A 17,134-nucleotide genomic window follows, 5' to 3' on the forward strand; every position below is an offset into this window, starting at 1 on the left:
CCCTGCATTTTAAATGAGAAAAAAAAATTAAAATGAGCCAAAAACCCTTAAAATGAGGAAAACGTCATCCTGTGCATGGTGGATTCCTCCTGGTAAACTCCAGCAGGATGGAGCTTGGGAGGTCCCTCCACTCCCCCTCCACCCAAGGACCCCCACCCTGAGCCACACCAAGGGTTTTGATTCCTTTTTTTTCTTTTAAAATTTCTTTTTTTTTTGTTTTGTTTTGTTTTGTTTTTATACAAAATCTCTTCCCGCCACCGCGGCCGGAGCTTCCCCACGCCCAGCTCAGCCCGGGCTGTGTCCCCTCTGTCCCCAGGGCTGTGTCCCCTCTGTGTCCCCTCTGTCCCCTCTGTCCCCAGAGCCCCAGGACAGGGCCTGCTCCTGGAGCCCCTCAGGGTGCAGGGAAGGCTTTTGGGGAAATGGGAAGGGGAAATTGGGGTGGAAGCCTCGGGTTGGAGGCTCTGGATCTGCCCCTGTCACCCCAGGTCAGGGACAGGGATGGGGACAGGACCGAGGGGGTTTGGGCATCCCTGGGGGATCCCCAGTGGGAATTGGGGAGCCTGGGCTGGGGAGGGGCTCAGGGGCTGGACCCCCACCCAGCCAGGGCCTCGGGGGGCTGGAAGGGGCTCGAGGCACCCAAAATTCCCCCAGGAAGAGGAGTCGGGTTCACATCAGGGCTGGCAGGGTCCATAGTGCAAACTGGGGCAGGGGGCAGCGAGGGCAGGGGGGACCCCGGGCACTGCCCGCACCCGGCCCCGCTCTGTCCTCGCTGGGGGGGCTCCAGACATTCCTTGGGGGGCTCCAGATCTTCCTTGGGGGGCTCCAAACCTTCCTTGGGGAGCTCCAAACCTTCCTTGGGAGGATCCAAACCTTCCTTGGGAGGATCCAAACCTTCCTTGGGGAGCTCCAAACCTTCCTTGGGAGGATCCAAATCTTACTTGGGATGCTCCAAACCTTCCTTGGGGAGCTCCAGACTTTCCTTGGGAGGATCCAAACCTTCCTTGGGGAGTTCCAAACTTTCCTTGGGATGCTCCAAATCTTCCTTGGGGAGCTCAAAACTTTCCTTGGGATGCTCCAAATCTTCCTTGGGGGGCTCCATATCTTCCTTGGGGTGCCCCAAACCTTCCTTGGGATGCCCCAAACCTTCCTTGAGGACCTCCAAACCTTCCTTGGGATGCCCTAAACCTTCCTGGGGATGCTTCTGAGCTGCCAGCCCTGTCCCTGCCGCTCTGTCCCTGTGCCCCAGCAGGGTGAGAGGAGCCAGGGACCCTCTGGAGAGGGCACAGAGATCCCATCCCATGGAGCAAACCCCAGGATGCTCCTCCTGGGCTCTGGGAGCTGTCCCCAGGGTGGTCCGAGCGTCCATCCCAACGTCCGGCCCTTCCCGCTGAGGAGGGTCCCGGGATGGGGGGGGTCAGTGCTGCAGGGCTGGGGGGGCTTCACCCCCTCGAGGGGTCCCAAAATTGGGGGGGGGCTTTGGGCACGGTCCAGGCTCGGGGCTCTCCGTGCTCCCGTCCTGTTGGATGTGGGAATGTCCCTTCCAGGAGTCCAGGCCCACCCAGGGCCTCGGGAGCGAGGGGGACGAACGGGATCGGGATCTTCGGGGGCTCCGGCCACGCCGGGAATGTCCCCAAGGGTCACTGGTTCATGGGCTCCTCCTGCTCCATGGGCTCCTCCTGTGCCCTGCGAGGGAACCGGACACGTGAGGGGCCACATCCCACGGCTGTGACACAGGGAGGGGACAGGAGGGGACGCTGCTGGCAGGGCTGACACCTCCATCCCCAGGCAGGAGGGTTTGGTTGGGTTTCCATTTGGGATGAGCCCAGCACGGGGTTCCCAGCAGGGTTTGGTTGGGTTTCCATTTGGGATGAGCCCAGCATGGGGTTCCCAGGAGCCCAGAGCCTCATCCAGGGTGGGGACACTGCCCTGCCCTCTGCCACCCCCCTGCACAGGGTAGTCCCAGGAATGTCACCTCTTCTCCACCATCACGGCCACCGAGAGCGACGCCAGGGCCGTGACCGTCTCCACCTCGTCGGCCTCGTGGTGCTGAGCCTCGAGGAAGGAGCAGCCCAGCTTGGAGGCGAAGCGCTGCACGGCCACCCAGTATCTACCTGTGGGAGGGGACAGCGGGGCTGGGGACACTGGGACAGGGGATGGCCTGGGAAAGGGTGTCCCAGGTTAGGGGTGGCCCAGGACAGGGATAACCCAGGTTAGGGGTGGCCCAGGACAGGGATAACCCAGGTTAGGGGTGGCCCAGCACAGGGATAACCCAGGTTAGGGGTGGCCCAGGACAGGGGTGTCCCAGGACAAGGTGTCCCAGGTTAGGGGTGGCCCAGGACAGGGATAACCCAGGTTAGGGGTGGCCCAAGACAGGGGTGTCCCAGGACAAGGTGTCCCAGGTTAGGGGTGGCCCAGGACAGGGATAACCCAGGTTAGGGATAACCCAGGTTAGGGGTGGCCCAGGACAGGGGTGGCCCAGGACAGGGATAACCCAGGTTAGGGATAACCCAGGACAGGGGTGGCCCAGGACAGGGGTGGCCCAGGTTTCCACTCACTCTGGACCTGGATCACGGCCTCCAGGGAGCGCACGGCGTTGGCGTTGGGCTTCTGCCTCAGGCTGTCCTCGGGGAGTGGCTCCGGCTGTGGGGGACACGGGGGGACATGGAGGGTGGTGGCACTGGGGGACATGGGAGGTTCATGGGGGGCTGTGCCCAGGCCAGGGCAGTGGCACAGGGTCAGTGCCAGTCCAGCCTGGCTCTCACCTCGTGGCCCAGCAGGGCGGACACGCAGGCCTCGGACGCGTCACAAATGGCCGTGAGGTCGTGCCCCCCCTCCAGTGCCAGCACCACGGCCCCCCCTGCCAGGCTCATCAGCTGCTTGGTCATGTAGCCAAAACCTGTGGGACACCAGGAGTGTCACCTCCCCCTGCCCAAACCTGTGGGACACCAGGAGTGTCACCTCCCCCTGCCCAAACCCAACCCCAAAATCTCCCATGGCTCCCCCAGGAGTGGCTGCCCCTTCCCGGGGGTCCCAGCCTGGGTGGGAGGGGGACACCCCACCCCAAGGGGGGACACCTGACCCCAAGGGGGTCCCAGCCCACCCTGAGCCACCTCCTTACACTTGGCAGAGACTTTGTAGCCCCCCAGGGGGGGCGGGTGGCCCTCGGCTGCGTCGAATCCGGCCGACACCAGCACCACGTCGGGGCAGAACTCGTGGGCAATGGGCATCACCACGGTCCTGGGGGAAAGGGGACGGGAAATGGGGTCAGCCCCACATGGGGGATGAGGAACGGGGTCAGCCCCACCCAGAGCATGGCACACGGGCATGGGGACATTACCTGAAGGCAGCCAGGTACTCGGGGTCCCCCATGGGGGGGTCGAGCCCTCCAGCCCAGGCCACGTTGACGTTGAAGCCCTCGCCAGGGCCAGCGCCCACCTGGGAGGGAGCAAGGACAGGGTGAGGCTCTGGGGGAGCCAGGTGGGAGTCCCAGCCCTCTGTCCTGTGCCATGGGAGGGTGTTTGGGGGTCCCAGCCCTCTGTCCTGTGCCATGGGAGGGTGTTTGGGGGTCCCAGCCCTCTGTTCTGTGCCATGGGAGGGTGTTTGGGGGTCCCAGCCCCCTGTTTTGTGCCATGGGAGGGTGTTTGGGGCTCCCAGCCCTCTGTTCTGTGCCATGGGAGGGTGTTTGGGGGTCCCAGCCCCCTGTTCTGTGCCATGCTCAGCATTCTGGGGGTCCTGTCCCCCCTGCCCGGTGCCACAGCAGGGTCAGGACCCCGGGATTTTCCTGCCTTTCCATCCATCTCCATCCCCGTGCTGGGCGGCCCAGGCAGGGTCAGGGGTGGGAAAGGAGCCCCCAGGGCCCTGTCCCCGCTCAGCCCCTGTGTCCAGCTGTGTCCAGCTGTGTCCTGCTGTCCCCTCTGTCCCCTCCCACCTCATCAGCAGCCCCGCTGCCCGGGAAGAAGTTGCCGTCGTCGTGGCGGTGCAGGGAGATGTAGAGAACCTCGGGGTCCCTGTAGAAAATCTGCTGGGTCCCGTTGCCGTGGTGAACGTCCTGCAGGGACACCCAGAGAGGATTTTGGCAGCTGCTGGGCGGCCCCAGAACCTCACAGAGCCCAAAGCAGGCGGGGCTGGGTCCCCCAGGTCAGGATCTGCTCCTGCTCCCCAGTCCTGAGCGCACTGAGGGGTTCCAGCCACGCTCCCACAAGAGCTGGAGCAGCAACTGGCCCTGGGGACAGCCTGGGGACATCCTGGGGACGGGGGGGACTCACCCAGTCCACGATGAGGATCTTGCTGAGCTTCCCCTTCTGCTGCAGCTGCCTGGCAGCGATGGCCACCGAGTTAAAGAAGCAGAATCCCCTGGGAAGAGGGGTGGGAGTCACCTCGGGCCCTTCCCGAGCTCCCCCTGGGCAGGGGTGGCTCCCAGGGGGGGTTTTGGGGTGGCTTTGAGCCCTGGAGCTGCTTTTGGGGCTCCCCGGTGCCTCAGGGAGGGAGGGGCCTTACATGGCCGTGGATGGATCCGCGTGGTGTCCGGGCGGCCGCACCACAGCAAAGCCGTTCTGGGGACAGAGCAGGGGCCAGGTCAGAGCTGCCACCCCAGGGGGACACAGCCCCTGTCCCCAGTGCCACACAGCCCTGGGACCCCTGGATGTGGGGGGACCTCACTCAGGGACTCCTGGCCATGGGGTGACACAGCCCTGGGACCCCCAGCCATGGGGGACACAGCCCAGCTGTGGGGTGACACAGCCCTGGGACCCCCAAACCATGGGGTGACACAGCCCTGGGACCCCAAACCATGGGGTGACACAGCCCTGGAACCCCCAACCGTGGGTGACACCACTCAGGGACCTTCAGCCATGGGGGACACAGCCCTGCTGTGGGGTGACACAGCCCTGGGACCCCCAAACCATGGGGTGACACAGCCCTGGGACCCCCCAGGCCCCCCCTACCTTCAGCTCCCTGGTGGCCACCTTGAAGGCCAGCTCGGTGACACTGCCCGCGGCCCAGCGCGCGGCGTTGGACGAGTGCAGCTCGTTCCAGATGGTGTCACTGTCCACCTGCAGAGGGGACACGGGTCACGGGGGGACACAGCACATGGGGACAGCAGCCTCACCCAGCAGGGGTTGGTGTCCTGTGCCAGCCGAGGGTGACATTGGCCACCCCACTCTCTCCTCCCTGCCCAGCGCCCTCCTTTACCTGGTTTATCTCATTTTAGTGTTTAACCAAACATCAGCACCACGTCAGAGCCGGACAAAGTCAAAAATCTCTTCTGCTGGGGGCCAGGTGAGAGCTCCCCGTGCCCAGGGGGGCACCCAGGAACAGAGCAGGGAAAGAGGCAGAGCAGGGAAAGCAGAGCTGGTGCCCAGCACAGCGGGCAGGGAGAGGAGCAGAACCAGAAGAGGCAGCAGGAAGGCACCGAGGGAGCCCCTTCCTGAAAGAGAGAGACAGGACAGGGACAGGGACAGGAGGAGAGGAGAAGGCAGTGAACGCAGAGAAACCAGGAGGGAAAGCTGGGAATGGAGAGGCCTCAGAAGGGATGAGCTGCTGTCCCTGTGTCACTGCTGCCCTCCCTCAGTGGGGACCCCCCTCCTGCCAGCCCCGCAGGGGCTCTGGATCCAGGATCCCCTTGCAGAGTGGGATCCTCAGACACCCCCAAGGACCCCGAGCTGCCCTGATCCAACACCTCCATCAAACACCCCCGCCCAGGCAGCCCAGGGGCTTTGGGAGCTGCCCTGAGATCCTGAGGGGCCAAAAAGGAACAGCCCTACCCAAAGGGCAGAGCAGGGGTGGAGCAGGGACCCCAAAAGCCAGAGCAGGGATTCAGCAGGGACCCCAAAACCCAGAGCAGGGGTGGAGCAGTGACCCCAGAACCTGGATGAGGGATGGAGCAGTGACCCCAAAACCCAGAGCAGGGATTCAGCAGGGACCCCACACCCCAAAACCCAGATCAGGGATGGAGCAGTGACCCCAAAACCCGGCTCAGGGATGGAACACTCACCCCCACTCCTCCACAGGGCAGCATCACAAACGTCCTCTGGGACAGGATCCCTGTGGAGAGAGGGGCCAGCAGGGCCTCAGGGCTGGGCAGGCAGGACCAGGGTGGGGCCAGGCTGTGCCCAGCACCCAGGGGAGCTGCTGGGAGCCATCCCCAGGGCCAGGGACAGGTGCCAGGGGGGGCACCCACCTTCCTAGGGCTCGTACCCACCTGCCCAGGGGTGGCACCCACCTGCCCAGGGGTGGCACCCACCTGCCCAGGGTGGCACCCACCTGCCAGCTTGCCGTTGTCCAGTTTGAGGCGGTTGAGGGGGTTGGTGCCGTAGAGCAGCACGTGGCGCTCGCTGTGCACGCACTGCAGCTCCTCCAGGGTGGCCTTGCGGCCCCGCAGGCACTGGGGGACACGGCTGTCACCGGGGGGACACACAGGGGATCCCCCCAACCCTGTCCTGCTGTCCCCCTGCAGCCGTGGCAGGACCCCCAGGGCTGGAGCTTGAGCACCCCCAAACTGCGGTCAGGGAGCCAGAGGCAGCCCAGAGCTGGGTTTTGTTAGGCTGGGCCTGGTAAAACTCGCTGGTTTGGGGGGATCAGCTCTTCCCTGTGCCCAGCATCCAGCAGAGCCCAAATCCCAGAGGGAGATGGGCAGAGCAGGGAACGAGCCAAGGACATGGTGACAAACTGGGGAGGAGGGATGGGATGGGATTGGGAGGGGTGGGGTGGGATCAGGAGGGTCAGGGTGGGATCAGGAGGGGTGGGATGGGATCAGGAGGGACTGAATGGGATCAGGAGGGATGGAGGAGAGCCCAGCCCTCCCAGCTCACCTCGCAGCGGCTGCGCAGGCCCCGCTCCTGCAGCCGGGACCAGATGCTCTGGATCCTGCCCGCGTGCTCGGGGTGGTTGCTGTTGTCCCCACAGGAGCACTGGTGCTTCAGCATCACCGAGTCATAAACCAGCCCTGCCAGGCACCGCCAGAGCTGCTCCCTCAGCTCCTCTGCAGGGGCTTCGAGACCCCAAATACTGACCAAAATCCCTCCCAAACCACAGGAGATCCTGCCCTCAAACCATGGGAGATTCTGCCCCCAAAACACGGGAGATCCTGCCCCAAACCATGGGAGATTCTGCCCTCAAACCATGGGAGATTCTGCCCCCAAACCATGGGAGATCCTGCCCCAAACCATGGGAGATCCTGCCCTCAAACCATGGGAGATTCTGCCCCCAAACCATGGGAGATCCTGCCCCAAACCATGGGAGATTCTGCCCCCAAACCATGGGAGATCCTGCCCCAAACCACAGGAGATCCTGCCCCAAACCACGGGAGATTCTGCCCCCAAACCATGGGAGATCCTGCCCCAAACCACGGGAGATTCTGCCCCCAATCCTGGAAGATCCTGCCCCAAACCCCAGGAATGCAGCCAGGTCCCAGGTGGGCAAACCCTGCCTGGAAAAGCCCCCCAAGATAAGGAGAAGGGGCCCCCCCCGGCTCTCTCCTGCCACTCCCAAGTCCAGGACTGACCCGGATCGATGTGGAGCCACCCCAGGACACCCCCAGGTCCCCTCCTGTCCCTGCCCAGCGGTGCCAGCCCCGCAGGTGTGACCGTACCTGTGGTGAAGTGTGGCTTGGGCGGCTGCTCCTGCACGGGCAGGGCCAGTGCCTTGGTGTCCTGGGCAGGGAGGGACCCGGTGGCCGTGGCCGGGGACGACTGGGCCCGGGACAGGGGCCGGTGGCCGGGGGGGAGCACGGGGGGGTCGGCCAAGGGCTGGCGCTTGAGGAGCTGCTGCTGCACCCGCTGGAAGGAGTCCCACAGGAGGGCCTGGGGACAAGGACAGCGTCAGGGGACAGGGGTCGGTGTCCCCAGCACGGGGGACAGGGGACAGAGCCCTGCTTGGTGTGTGCTGAGCGGATCCAGCGGCTGCTCCGGGCTCGGAGCTGGGACAGGACAGGATGGGACAGGACAGGACAAGCAGGACAGGGCAAAACGGGACAGGATGGGACGGGACAAAGCACGACAGGCAGGACAGGACAAGCAGGACAAAGCAGGACAGGATAAGCAGGACAGGCAGGACAAGCAGGAAAGCCTCTCCCGGCATCTGCTGCTCCCTGCCGGATCAGCCTGGCAGTGACAGCAGGGATGGGACAGAGCCGGCAATTCGGGGACAAAACCCGGCAATTCGGGGACAAAGCCCAGCAAGGTGAGCACAAAGTTTCGGCAATTTAGGGACAAAGCCCGGCAATTCGGGGACTATGCCCAAAACTTGAGCACAAAGTTCCAGCAATTCGGGGACAAAGCCCGGCAAGGTGAGAGCACAAAATTTCGGCAATCTGGGGACAAAACCCGGCAATTCGGGGACAAAACCCGGCAATTCGGGGACATGATGCCTGGCAAGGGGAGTGCAAAGTTCCAGCAATTCGGGGACAAAGCCCGGCAATCTGGGGACAAAGCCCGGCAATTCGGGGATGCCTGGCAAGGTGAGCACGAAGTTCCAGCAATCTGGGGACAAAACCCGGCAATTCGGGGACAAAACCCGGCAAGGTGAACACAAAGTTTCGGCAATCTGGGGACAAAACCCGGCAATTCGGGGACCACAGCCAGCTGTGCTGCCACCAGCGGTGGCCGCAGCTCTGCCCCTGTCCCAGTGAGCTGCCCCGGGCTCCGGGCAGGCACAGTCCGGTCCCGTGTCCCCAGCGCTCCCCTCCCTGCCGTACCTGCTGCAGGACCAGCTCCTCCTGGGGCTGCCCCATCTTCTGCGTCCTCTCGGGCTCCTTCCCGCTGCTGCCGGGCCGGGGCGGCTCCACCCGGGCCCTGCCGGGGTCCGCAGCCTCGGCCGCGGCCTCCGGGAGGGTCCCCTCGGCCTCCATGTCCTCCGAGGACGGGATCTGCCGCAGCCGGGGCTTCTCGCTGGACTTGGCCATGCGCTGCAGCCGGGGGACAGCGACCAGCGCCGTGAAAAACACATGGCTAGGAAATTCCTCAAGTCTAACAAACGCTCACAGAGGATATATTTGTATATAATCATATATATATATATATATGTGTGTGTGTATGTATATATGTGTATGTGTGTATATATAAACTTATATATATTTTTATGTATGATAAAAAAAATACTGACTTAGAAATGTTATAGAATAAGACAGGTGTTGTTGAGAGAAAAAGGAAACTAAAACCAAGTTTTAAAAGGTATCTATATTATATATTATTAATATATATAAACTATATATTATTTATTGTATGTAATATGTAATATATAATGCATGATATGCAATATATAACATATATTACGTATTACCTATAATATATAAACTATAATATGTAATATATAATATGTAATATATATTATATAATATATTACCTATTATATATAATATGTAATATATAATATATACTATATAATATATTACCAATAATATATACTATATACTATACACTATATAGTATATATTATGTGTTATATATTATATATATAAAATAAAATTGAAGTTTAAGGCAGAAGCTAATCCTTCTTCTTTACCTCCTTCTTCCCAGGTTTAAGCAGTATTTTGCAATTAGATAAGAAGACAGATCAATGAATTTTTCCCCCACATTTCCGTTCTTTTTGCCCGGCGGGTCTCACCTTGCCCAGGTGCGTTTGCTGCTTGAGCCTCTCGAGGAAGTGGGCGTGGTGCTGCTGGAAGAGCAGGTGCTGCTGCACGGCCCTGGGGCTGGGCGGGAGCGGCTCCGAGCGGGTCCTGCCCAGCGGTTTGTGCTGGCCGGGCAGTGCCAGGCGCTCCGCGGGCACCAGGGACGGGGCGAAGGAAAAGGGGACAGCCCCCAGGCCTGGCACTGCAGGGACAGCAGGGACACGGCAGGGGGGCACAGTGAGGGGTTGCAGTAAGGTTAGAAAATGTAAAGGTGTCAAATATATTTTTTAAAAATTAAATACATTTAAAAAAATAAAAATAATAAAATAATATGTAATAAATTAATATAAATAGCAATAATATATTTATTTATATGAAATATATATAATATATATTTATGAAAATATATATAATATATATTTATATATAAATATATATAATATATATTATAGCAAAATATTAATAATATAAAGGTATCATATTATTTTATTTATATTATACTATATTTTATATTATACTATATTTATATTATTATAATGTACAAATAATAATAAAAATAATAATTAATAAAAATGTTATTAAATATAAAAATTATCAAGATAGGCCTCTCAAAATCAGGTCTTCTCTGGCTGGTTTTAGAAGTCATTTCTTCAAGCCAGCATTTTGCATTTCCCATGTGAAAGTAATCCTGTTGTGAGCAGTTTGTTAACCAAACCAATCTATTCCCAGCCTGGGTTTCACTGTCACTGTCACTGTCCTGTCCCTGTCCCCATGTCCCCGGGCAGACACTGACCTGCCACCAGCGGCGCGTGGGTGACCGAGGGCTCGAGGATGATGACGGGCTGCAGCCGGGGGGACAGGGCGCTGCCGGCCTCGTGCTGCTCCAGGCTGGCCGGGATGAAGACGGGCGGGTGCGAGCCCGGGAGCACCGGCCCATTGAGCACCGGGACACGGTGAGCCAGGCTGGGCAGCGCCCGGCGCTCGGTGTCACTCTGTGGGGACAGGGACAGGGATGGGACAGGGACAGCAATGGGAGCACCGGGACACGGTGAGCCAGGCTGGGCAGCGCCCGGCGCTCGGTGTCACCCTGTGGGGACAGGGACAGGGATGGGACAGGGATGGGACAGGGACAGGGATGGGGAAAAGGACAGATGGTGACAGGGGACAGGGACGAGGACAGCGACAGACACAGGGACACGGCACCGGGAGGGCACAGGATTGTCCCCACCGTGCCCGTGGGCAGCACCAGGAGCCCCAAACCCCAAGGGAAGGGAGGCAGTGCTGGGGTCGGAGCTGGGCACCTACCCTGGCGCCGGTGGTGGCCGGCAGCCCCAGGGTGATGGCCGGCAGGGAGGCCGCGCTCTGCAGGGCAAACTGGGCCAGGGAGCTCTCCTGCATCAGCAGCCGCTGGGCCAGCGGTGTCTGCAGCAAACAGGAGCCATCAGAGCCCTGCTCCCAGCCAGGGACCAGCGACAGGGACATGGGGACAGCCTGGGGACACCCATGGGACAGGACAGCAGAGGGGAGATGCACCCTGGAGGAGGGTGGGTGTGGGAGAGGTGCTGGGCTGGGAAGAGCATCCTGGAGCAGGGAATGCCAGGGCATCCCAGGGCACTCCAGGGCAGCCCACCCCTGGGCAGGGGGTTCAGGGCTGTGGTGGTGCCCTCCCCCTGAGCCCAGAGGGGCCCCCAAAGCCCCCGGGCTGACCTCGTGGGCCCCGCCTGGGGCAGCGGGCAGCGCGGCGTGCTCGGCGGGCAGGCTGTCGTTGGGAGAGCTGCAGCCTGACACGGGGGTGCTGCTGCTGCTGGGGGACGAGTCTGGGGGGGGGAAAGGACATGGGGTGAGGGCACAGCCCCCCTCAGCCCCTCCAACCACTGCTCCCCACCCTTCCGGGGCTGAATCCCCCTCGGAAGGCAGCACTCCATGGTGGGAACCCTCCACACCAGACCTGGGGCAATTCCAGCCCTGCAGGTCCAGCTTGGGCCCCAAAAGCAGCAGGAGGAGCAGCTGCAGCACCTCCAGGCTCCCCAGTCCCACACCAGCACCTCCAGGCTCCTAAATCCCACACCAGCACCTCCAGGCTCCCCAGTCCCACACCAGCACCTCCAGGCTCCTAAATCTCACACCAGCACCTCCAGGCTCCCCAATCCCACACCAGCACCTCCAGGCTCCCCAATCCCAAACCATCCCAGCCCAGCCCCTGGGGAGGACACACCAAAGCCTGGTGTCACTGTCCCCAAGCAGGGGTGACACAGGAGCTGTCGCAGCCCAGCCCAGCCCCGGGGTCACCCCGAGCCCGTCCAGGCCTCACCGATGGCGTCGGGCGGGCGCCTCTTCAGCGAGGGGGGGGCGCTCTCCTTGCGGGTCAGGGGGTTCTTGCGCCGCTCCAGGCACTTCCTGGGCTTGCACCGAACCTTCAGGTTGGGCTCGGACGCTGCGGGGACAGGGGTCAGTGCTGGCCACACCTGGGTGGGCTCTGTGGGGCCAGTGCCAGCTCCAGCCGGGGACACCAGGACAACCCCGGGGGTCTTTAGGGACACAGGGACATCCCTGAGGCCTTGAGGGACGTGGGGACATTCCCAAGGCCTTTGAGGGACACAGGGACATCCCTGAGGCCTTTGAGGGACATGGGGACATCCCTGAGGTCTTTAGGAACACAGGGACATCCCCAAAGCCTTGAGGGACACAGGGACCTCCCTGAGGCCTTGAGGGCCACAGGGACCTCCCTGAGGCCTTGAGGGACATGGGGACATTCCCAAGGCCTTTGAGGGACACAGGGACATCCCCGAGGCCTTTGAGGGACATGGGGACATTCCCAAGGCTTTGAGGGACACGGGGACATTCCCAAGGCTTTGAGGGACACAGGGACATCCCTGAGGCCATGAGTGACATGGGGACATTCCCAAGGCTTTGAGGGACGAGGCAAACGAGGGACATGGGGACATTCCCAAGGCCATGAGGGCCACGGGGACATCCCTGAGGCTATGAGGGACACAGGGACATCCCTGAGGCCATGAGGGACACGGGGACATCCCTGAGGCCATGAGGGCCACGGGGACATTCCCAAGGCCATGAGGGACACGGGGACATCCCCAAGGCCATGAGGGACACAGGGACATTCCCAAGGCTTTGAGGGACACGGGGACATCCCCAAGGCCATGAGGGCCACGGGGACATCCCCAAGGCCATACCTGTTTTCCGCAGTGGGAAGTGCTCGGGCGTGTCGAGAGACGTGCTGGGCACGGGGGACAGGAACGTGCTGAGCATGGCAGGGGAGGGACCCTCGGGCTCCAGGGGCTCCAGAGACCTGCGGGGAGAAGCCAGAGCCCCTTCCCAGCTGCCCCTGGGCAGGTTTGGGGCAGGGGCAGGTCCTTTTGGGGGCAGCTGCTTTACCTGTAGGGCAGGGTTGCAGTGGGGGGGTTGCTGGTCCTCTCCAGAGCCGCCTGCTGCTTCTTCAGGATGACCTCGGCCAACTTCTGCTTCACCACCGTGCTGGCCACGGCACCTGCACGGTGACCACAGTGACCCCACAGGGCTCAGAGCTGCTCTGAAGGGTCCCCGTGGGCAGGACCCCGACCCCAGGGCTCGGGGCTGGCTGGGGACCCCCGAGGGGCACAGCTGGCTCTGCTCCCATCACAGCTGGCTCTGCTCCCGCCCCGTTCCCCGTCTGTCTGTCCCAGCAGGAATGCTCTGTGCTAACAGCAGGGACACTCTGCGGATCTGTGCCGGCATTCAGCACCTCCGAGCGCGAGTTAATTAACTGATAAATCATTAATTAGGTGCGATGTGGAGCCCTGCGCGTCCCAAAATCGGGAGCGAGCCCCCGGCGGCTCCTCCAGCATCGGCACCAGAGGGCGCCGGGAGACCGCGGCTGGCAGGGGCAGAGACCCAGACTGGGGTCTGAAAACCCAGATTGGGGGGCTGCAAACCCAGACTGGGGTCTGAAAACCCGGATTGGGGGGCTGCAAACCCAGACTGGGGTCTGAAAACCCGGACTGGGGGGTTGCAAACCGAGCCCGGGGGCTGCAAACCCAGCCCAGGGGCTGCAAACCCAATCTGAGAGTCTGAAAACCCAGTCTGTGGGTCTGAAAGCTCAATCTGGGGGGCTGAAAACCCGGTCTGGGGGTCCCACCGGGCTCTGTCACCTGAATGGGGTCTGTAAGCCAGCCCAGGGGTCCCAGAGGGGTTGCAGCCCCGCTCTGTGGATGCTCTCCCACCCCTTTCCCCCTTAGCAGAGCTTGGTCTGGCTAAGGGCAGAACCCCCCGAGCCCCCTCCCCTGAGCCCCCCTTACTCCTCTTGCTCTTGTCCTTGTTGAGGATCTGGCGCAGCTCCTGCTCCTGCTGGCCCGGCTCAGCCTCGCGGTGCGGGGACTCCATGGCCACCTGTGGGACAGGGACATGGGCAGGGACCCCATAACCCCCCCTCAGCCCCCCTCAGCGCCCTGTGACTCCTCCATGGCCACCTGTGGGACAGGGACATGGGCAGGGACCCCATAACCCCCCCTCAGAGCCCTGTGACCCCTCCATGGTGACCTGTGGGACAGGGACATGGGCACAGGACCCCATAACCCCCCCTCAGAGCCCTGTGACCCCTCCATGGTCACCTGTGGGACAGGGACATGGGCACAGGACCCCATAACCCCCCCTCAGCCCCCCTCAGCGCCCTGTGACCCCTCCATGGTCACCTGTGGGACAGGGACATGGGCACAGGACCCCATAACCCCCCCTCAGAGCCCTGTGACCCCTCCATGGTCACCTGTGGGACAGGGACATGGGCACAGGACCCCATAACCCCCCCTCAGAGCCCTGTGACCCCTCCATGGTGACCTGTGGGACAGGGACATGGGCACAGGACCCCATAACCCCCCCCTTCAGCCCTGCCTGAGTCCTGTGACCCCTCCCTGGCCCCAGGCAGGGGGACACGGGGACAGAGCAGTCTGGGACAGTCCCTTGTGTCACTCTGGCTCACTGGAACGTGTGAAGTTGTTCCATCACAACAAGCCTGACACGTTTTGGTCTCCAGGGACGCTTTGCTCTCCCTGGGGACATTGTAAAAGTCAAAACCTGTCTGCTCCCACTCGCTGCCTCCTCTCAGGGTGTTTGGGCACGTCTGCCGTGTTGCAACAGGGCAAAAAATAAAAATCTTTGTGGAGCACAGAAGGGGAAAAAAATAATCTATGATAGGAGGGAAATCTCAGCTGATCCATGGAACTGACTCCTGCCCTGAGCCTGGAGCAGCCCTGGGGACAGGCAGGGGGGGATTTCAGTCCTGAAGATGGTCACAAGTCCCTGGATGTGGTCACAACTCCTCAGATGTGGTCACAGCTCCCTGGGCATGGTCACAACTCCTCAGATGTGGTCACAGCTCCCTGGGCACGGTCACAACTCCCTGGACGTGTCCTCCTGCCTGCCTCCCAATGAAGCCTCCCGGAGGAGCCATCCCTGCCAAATCCCGCTGGATTCTCGTGCCAGTGAAACCTGGCAGTGAATTCCTGCTCGGGGCAGGGGCTGCGGGTGGCACCGGAGCTCGGTGACACCTCCCAGAAAAGCCAAGTGCTGCTGACCCGGGGCGGGGCAGCCCCGGCCCGCAGGGATCCCCTGCAGCCACCCTGGAGCTCCAGCCCTGGAATTCGGCCTGGAATTGAGACACAAGCCCTCCACCTGCCTCCCCAAGCAGCCTCCTTGCGTCACAGAGGTCCCTGTGCTGGCTGGAAACCCCTCCAGATGTTCCAGCTCGGGGAAAAGCAGGAATTCGCCTGGGAATGTTATTTTGGCATTGGGATTCCCAGCCTTTTCCTCTGAATCCCTGCCCAGAGAAGGGGAACTCAAAAGCCAGCCCTGATTCTGGTACTGCTGTGCACTCTGGGGGCAAAATTTCCCCTCCAAGATGCCCGATCCCGCCCCAAACCCTGCCAGGAGCGGGGTGTGTGCCCCCCCTGCCCCATCCCATACCCTGACGTGCTGGTGGGCGAGCTGCTCCACTTGCTGCTGGTGCAGGCTGGCCAGGAAGAGCTGGTGCTGCAGCTGCTGCTGCTTCAGGGCCAGCAGCGCCGTGTCCTGGGGCTTGAGCAGGCGCTGCCCGATGCGCAGGTCCATGGGGACGGCCTGGGGCACCCGCGGGGAGGGGCACGGGCTCACGGCAGCTGCGGGGACACAGAGGGACACGGGTCAGCCACAGCGGCAGGGAGCTGCCCTGCCAGCCAGGGGGACCGGCCACGGAGCATCCTCTGCCTGCAGAGCCTCCCTCCCCTGGCAGCTGGGGAAGGAGGTTCCTGCAAGTGTCACTCCTCTGGGGAGGATCCAGGGTGCTGCAGGTGCCTCCCCCTGGCATCGTGCTGGAGGAGAAGGGTTCTGGAGTGAAGGTGTTCCCTGCACAGCCTCCCCGAGGGGTGAAACCAAAACAGCGCCCCATGGGGGCACCAACACAGTGCCAGTTACACACCTGAAATCATCTGTTATACACCAAAACAGTGCCAGTTACACACCTGAAATCATCTGTTATACCCTAAAACAGTGCCAGTTACACCCCAAAACAGTGCCAGTTACACACCTGAAATCCTCTGTTATACCCCCAAAACAGTTCCAGTTACACACCTGAAATTGTCCCTTACACCCCAAAACAGTGCCAGTTACACCCCCAAACAGTGCCAGTTACACACCTGAAATCCTCTGTTATACCCCAAAACAGTGCCAGTTACACCCCAAAACAGTGCCTGTTACACACCTGAAATTACCCATTACACCCCCAAAACAGTGCCAGTTACACACCTGAAATTGCCCATCACACCCCCAAAACAGTGCCAGTTACACACCTGAAATTACCCATTACACCCCCAAAACAGTGCCAGTTACACACCTGAAATCCTCTGTTATACCCCAAAACAGTGCCAGTTACACCCCAAAACAGTGCCTGTTACACACCTGAAATTACCCATTACACCCCCAAAACAGTGCCAGTTACACACCTGAAATTGCCCATTACACCCCCAAAACAGTGCCAGTTACACACCTGAAATTACCCATTACACCCCCAAAACAGTGCCAGTTACACACCTGAAATTGCCCATCACACCCCCAAAACAGTGCCAGTTACACACCTGAAATTACCCATTACACCCTCAAAACAGTGCCAGTTACACACCTGAAAAGGGGTGGGAAGAGATTTTGGGGGAAAGAAGGGTAGGAAGGGATTTGGGGCATGCAGAAAGGGGTGGGACAGGCTTGGGGCAGCCCAGGTGAAGGAGGGGCTGCTCCAGACACCCCCAGGAGGGAGCAGAGCCCAGGGGAAGCTCCGGGAATCTCTCTCTGCATCATTTGTTTCAGTCCCTACAAAAACAAACGGCGAGGCGGCGGAAGCGGAGCAGGAAGGGATGGGGGCTGCTGGGGGAGAGAGAGAGGCCGGGCAGCAGCCAGAAAAACAAAACAACTCCTCAGCACTCGCCTGGAGCCAGGAAAAAGCTGCGGAGCATCCCCAGGGCCAAGAGGCTCTGCAGAAGAGGCTGCGTGGACCCTGCTCCTACCACGGCC

The 17,134-nt window shown here is 61.0% G+C and overlaps 1 protein-coding gene across 3 annotated transcripts in view; it reads right to left on the bottom strand.

Annotated features, from left to right (window-relative positions):
• Positions 1-211: 211 nt before the first annotated feature.
• The window catches only part of HDAC7 (histone deacetylase 7), a 61,095-nt gene continuing 44,172 nt past the window's right edge, over positions 212-17,134 (bottom strand). For all 3 annotated transcript variants that reach the window (XM_054517734.1, XM_054517735.1, XM_036399963.2), the window contains exons 2-25: positions 15,560-15,750; positions 13,900-13,990; positions 13,001-13,112; positions 12,799-12,914; positions 11,919-12,041; positions 11,315-11,424; positions 10,913-11,029; positions 10,401-10,599; positions 9,601-9,809; positions 8,693-8,902; positions 7,589-7,799; positions 6,810-6,943; positions 6,262-6,382; positions 5,993-6,042; positions 4,944-5,051; positions 4,498-4,553; positions 4,266-4,353; positions 3,929-4,048; positions 3,338-3,435; positions 3,119-3,237; positions 2,763-2,896; positions 2,556-2,640; positions 1,973-2,111; positions 212-1,683 (exon numbers count right to left, since the gene is read on the bottom strand). In XM_054517734.1, the coding sequence (XP_054373709.1) occupies positions 1,638-1,683; positions 1,973-2,111; positions 2,556-2,640; positions 2,763-2,896; positions 3,119-3,237; positions 3,338-3,435; positions 3,929-4,048; positions 4,266-4,353; positions 4,498-4,553; positions 4,944-5,051; positions 5,993-6,042; positions 6,262-6,382; positions 6,810-6,943; positions 7,589-7,799; positions 8,693-8,902; positions 9,601-9,809; positions 10,401-10,599; positions 10,913-11,029; positions 11,315-11,424; positions 11,919-12,041; positions 12,799-12,914; positions 13,001-13,112; positions 13,900-13,990; positions 15,560-15,750 (2,987 nt within the window). In that variant the 3' untranslated portion in view covers positions 212-1,637. The remainder of the gene's footprint in view (positions 1,684-1,972; positions 2,112-2,555; positions 2,641-2,762; positions 2,897-3,118; positions 3,238-3,337; positions 3,436-3,928; positions 4,049-4,265; positions 4,354-4,497; positions 4,554-4,943; positions 5,052-5,992; positions 6,043-6,261; positions 6,383-6,809; positions 6,944-7,588; positions 7,800-8,692; positions 8,903-9,600; positions 9,810-10,400; positions 10,600-10,912; positions 11,030-11,314; positions 11,425-11,918; positions 12,042-12,798; positions 12,915-13,000; positions 13,113-13,899; positions 13,991-15,559; positions 15,751-17,134) is intronic.

Source organism: Molothrus ater, chromosome 30 (genome assembly GCF_012460135.2).
Source record: "Molothrus ater isolate BHLD 08-10-18 breed brown headed cowbird chromosome 30, BPBGC_Mater_1.1, whole genome shotgun sequence".
NCBI classification, from domain to species: Eukaryota; Metazoa; Chordata; class Aves; order Passeriformes; family Icteridae; genus Molothrus; species Molothrus ater.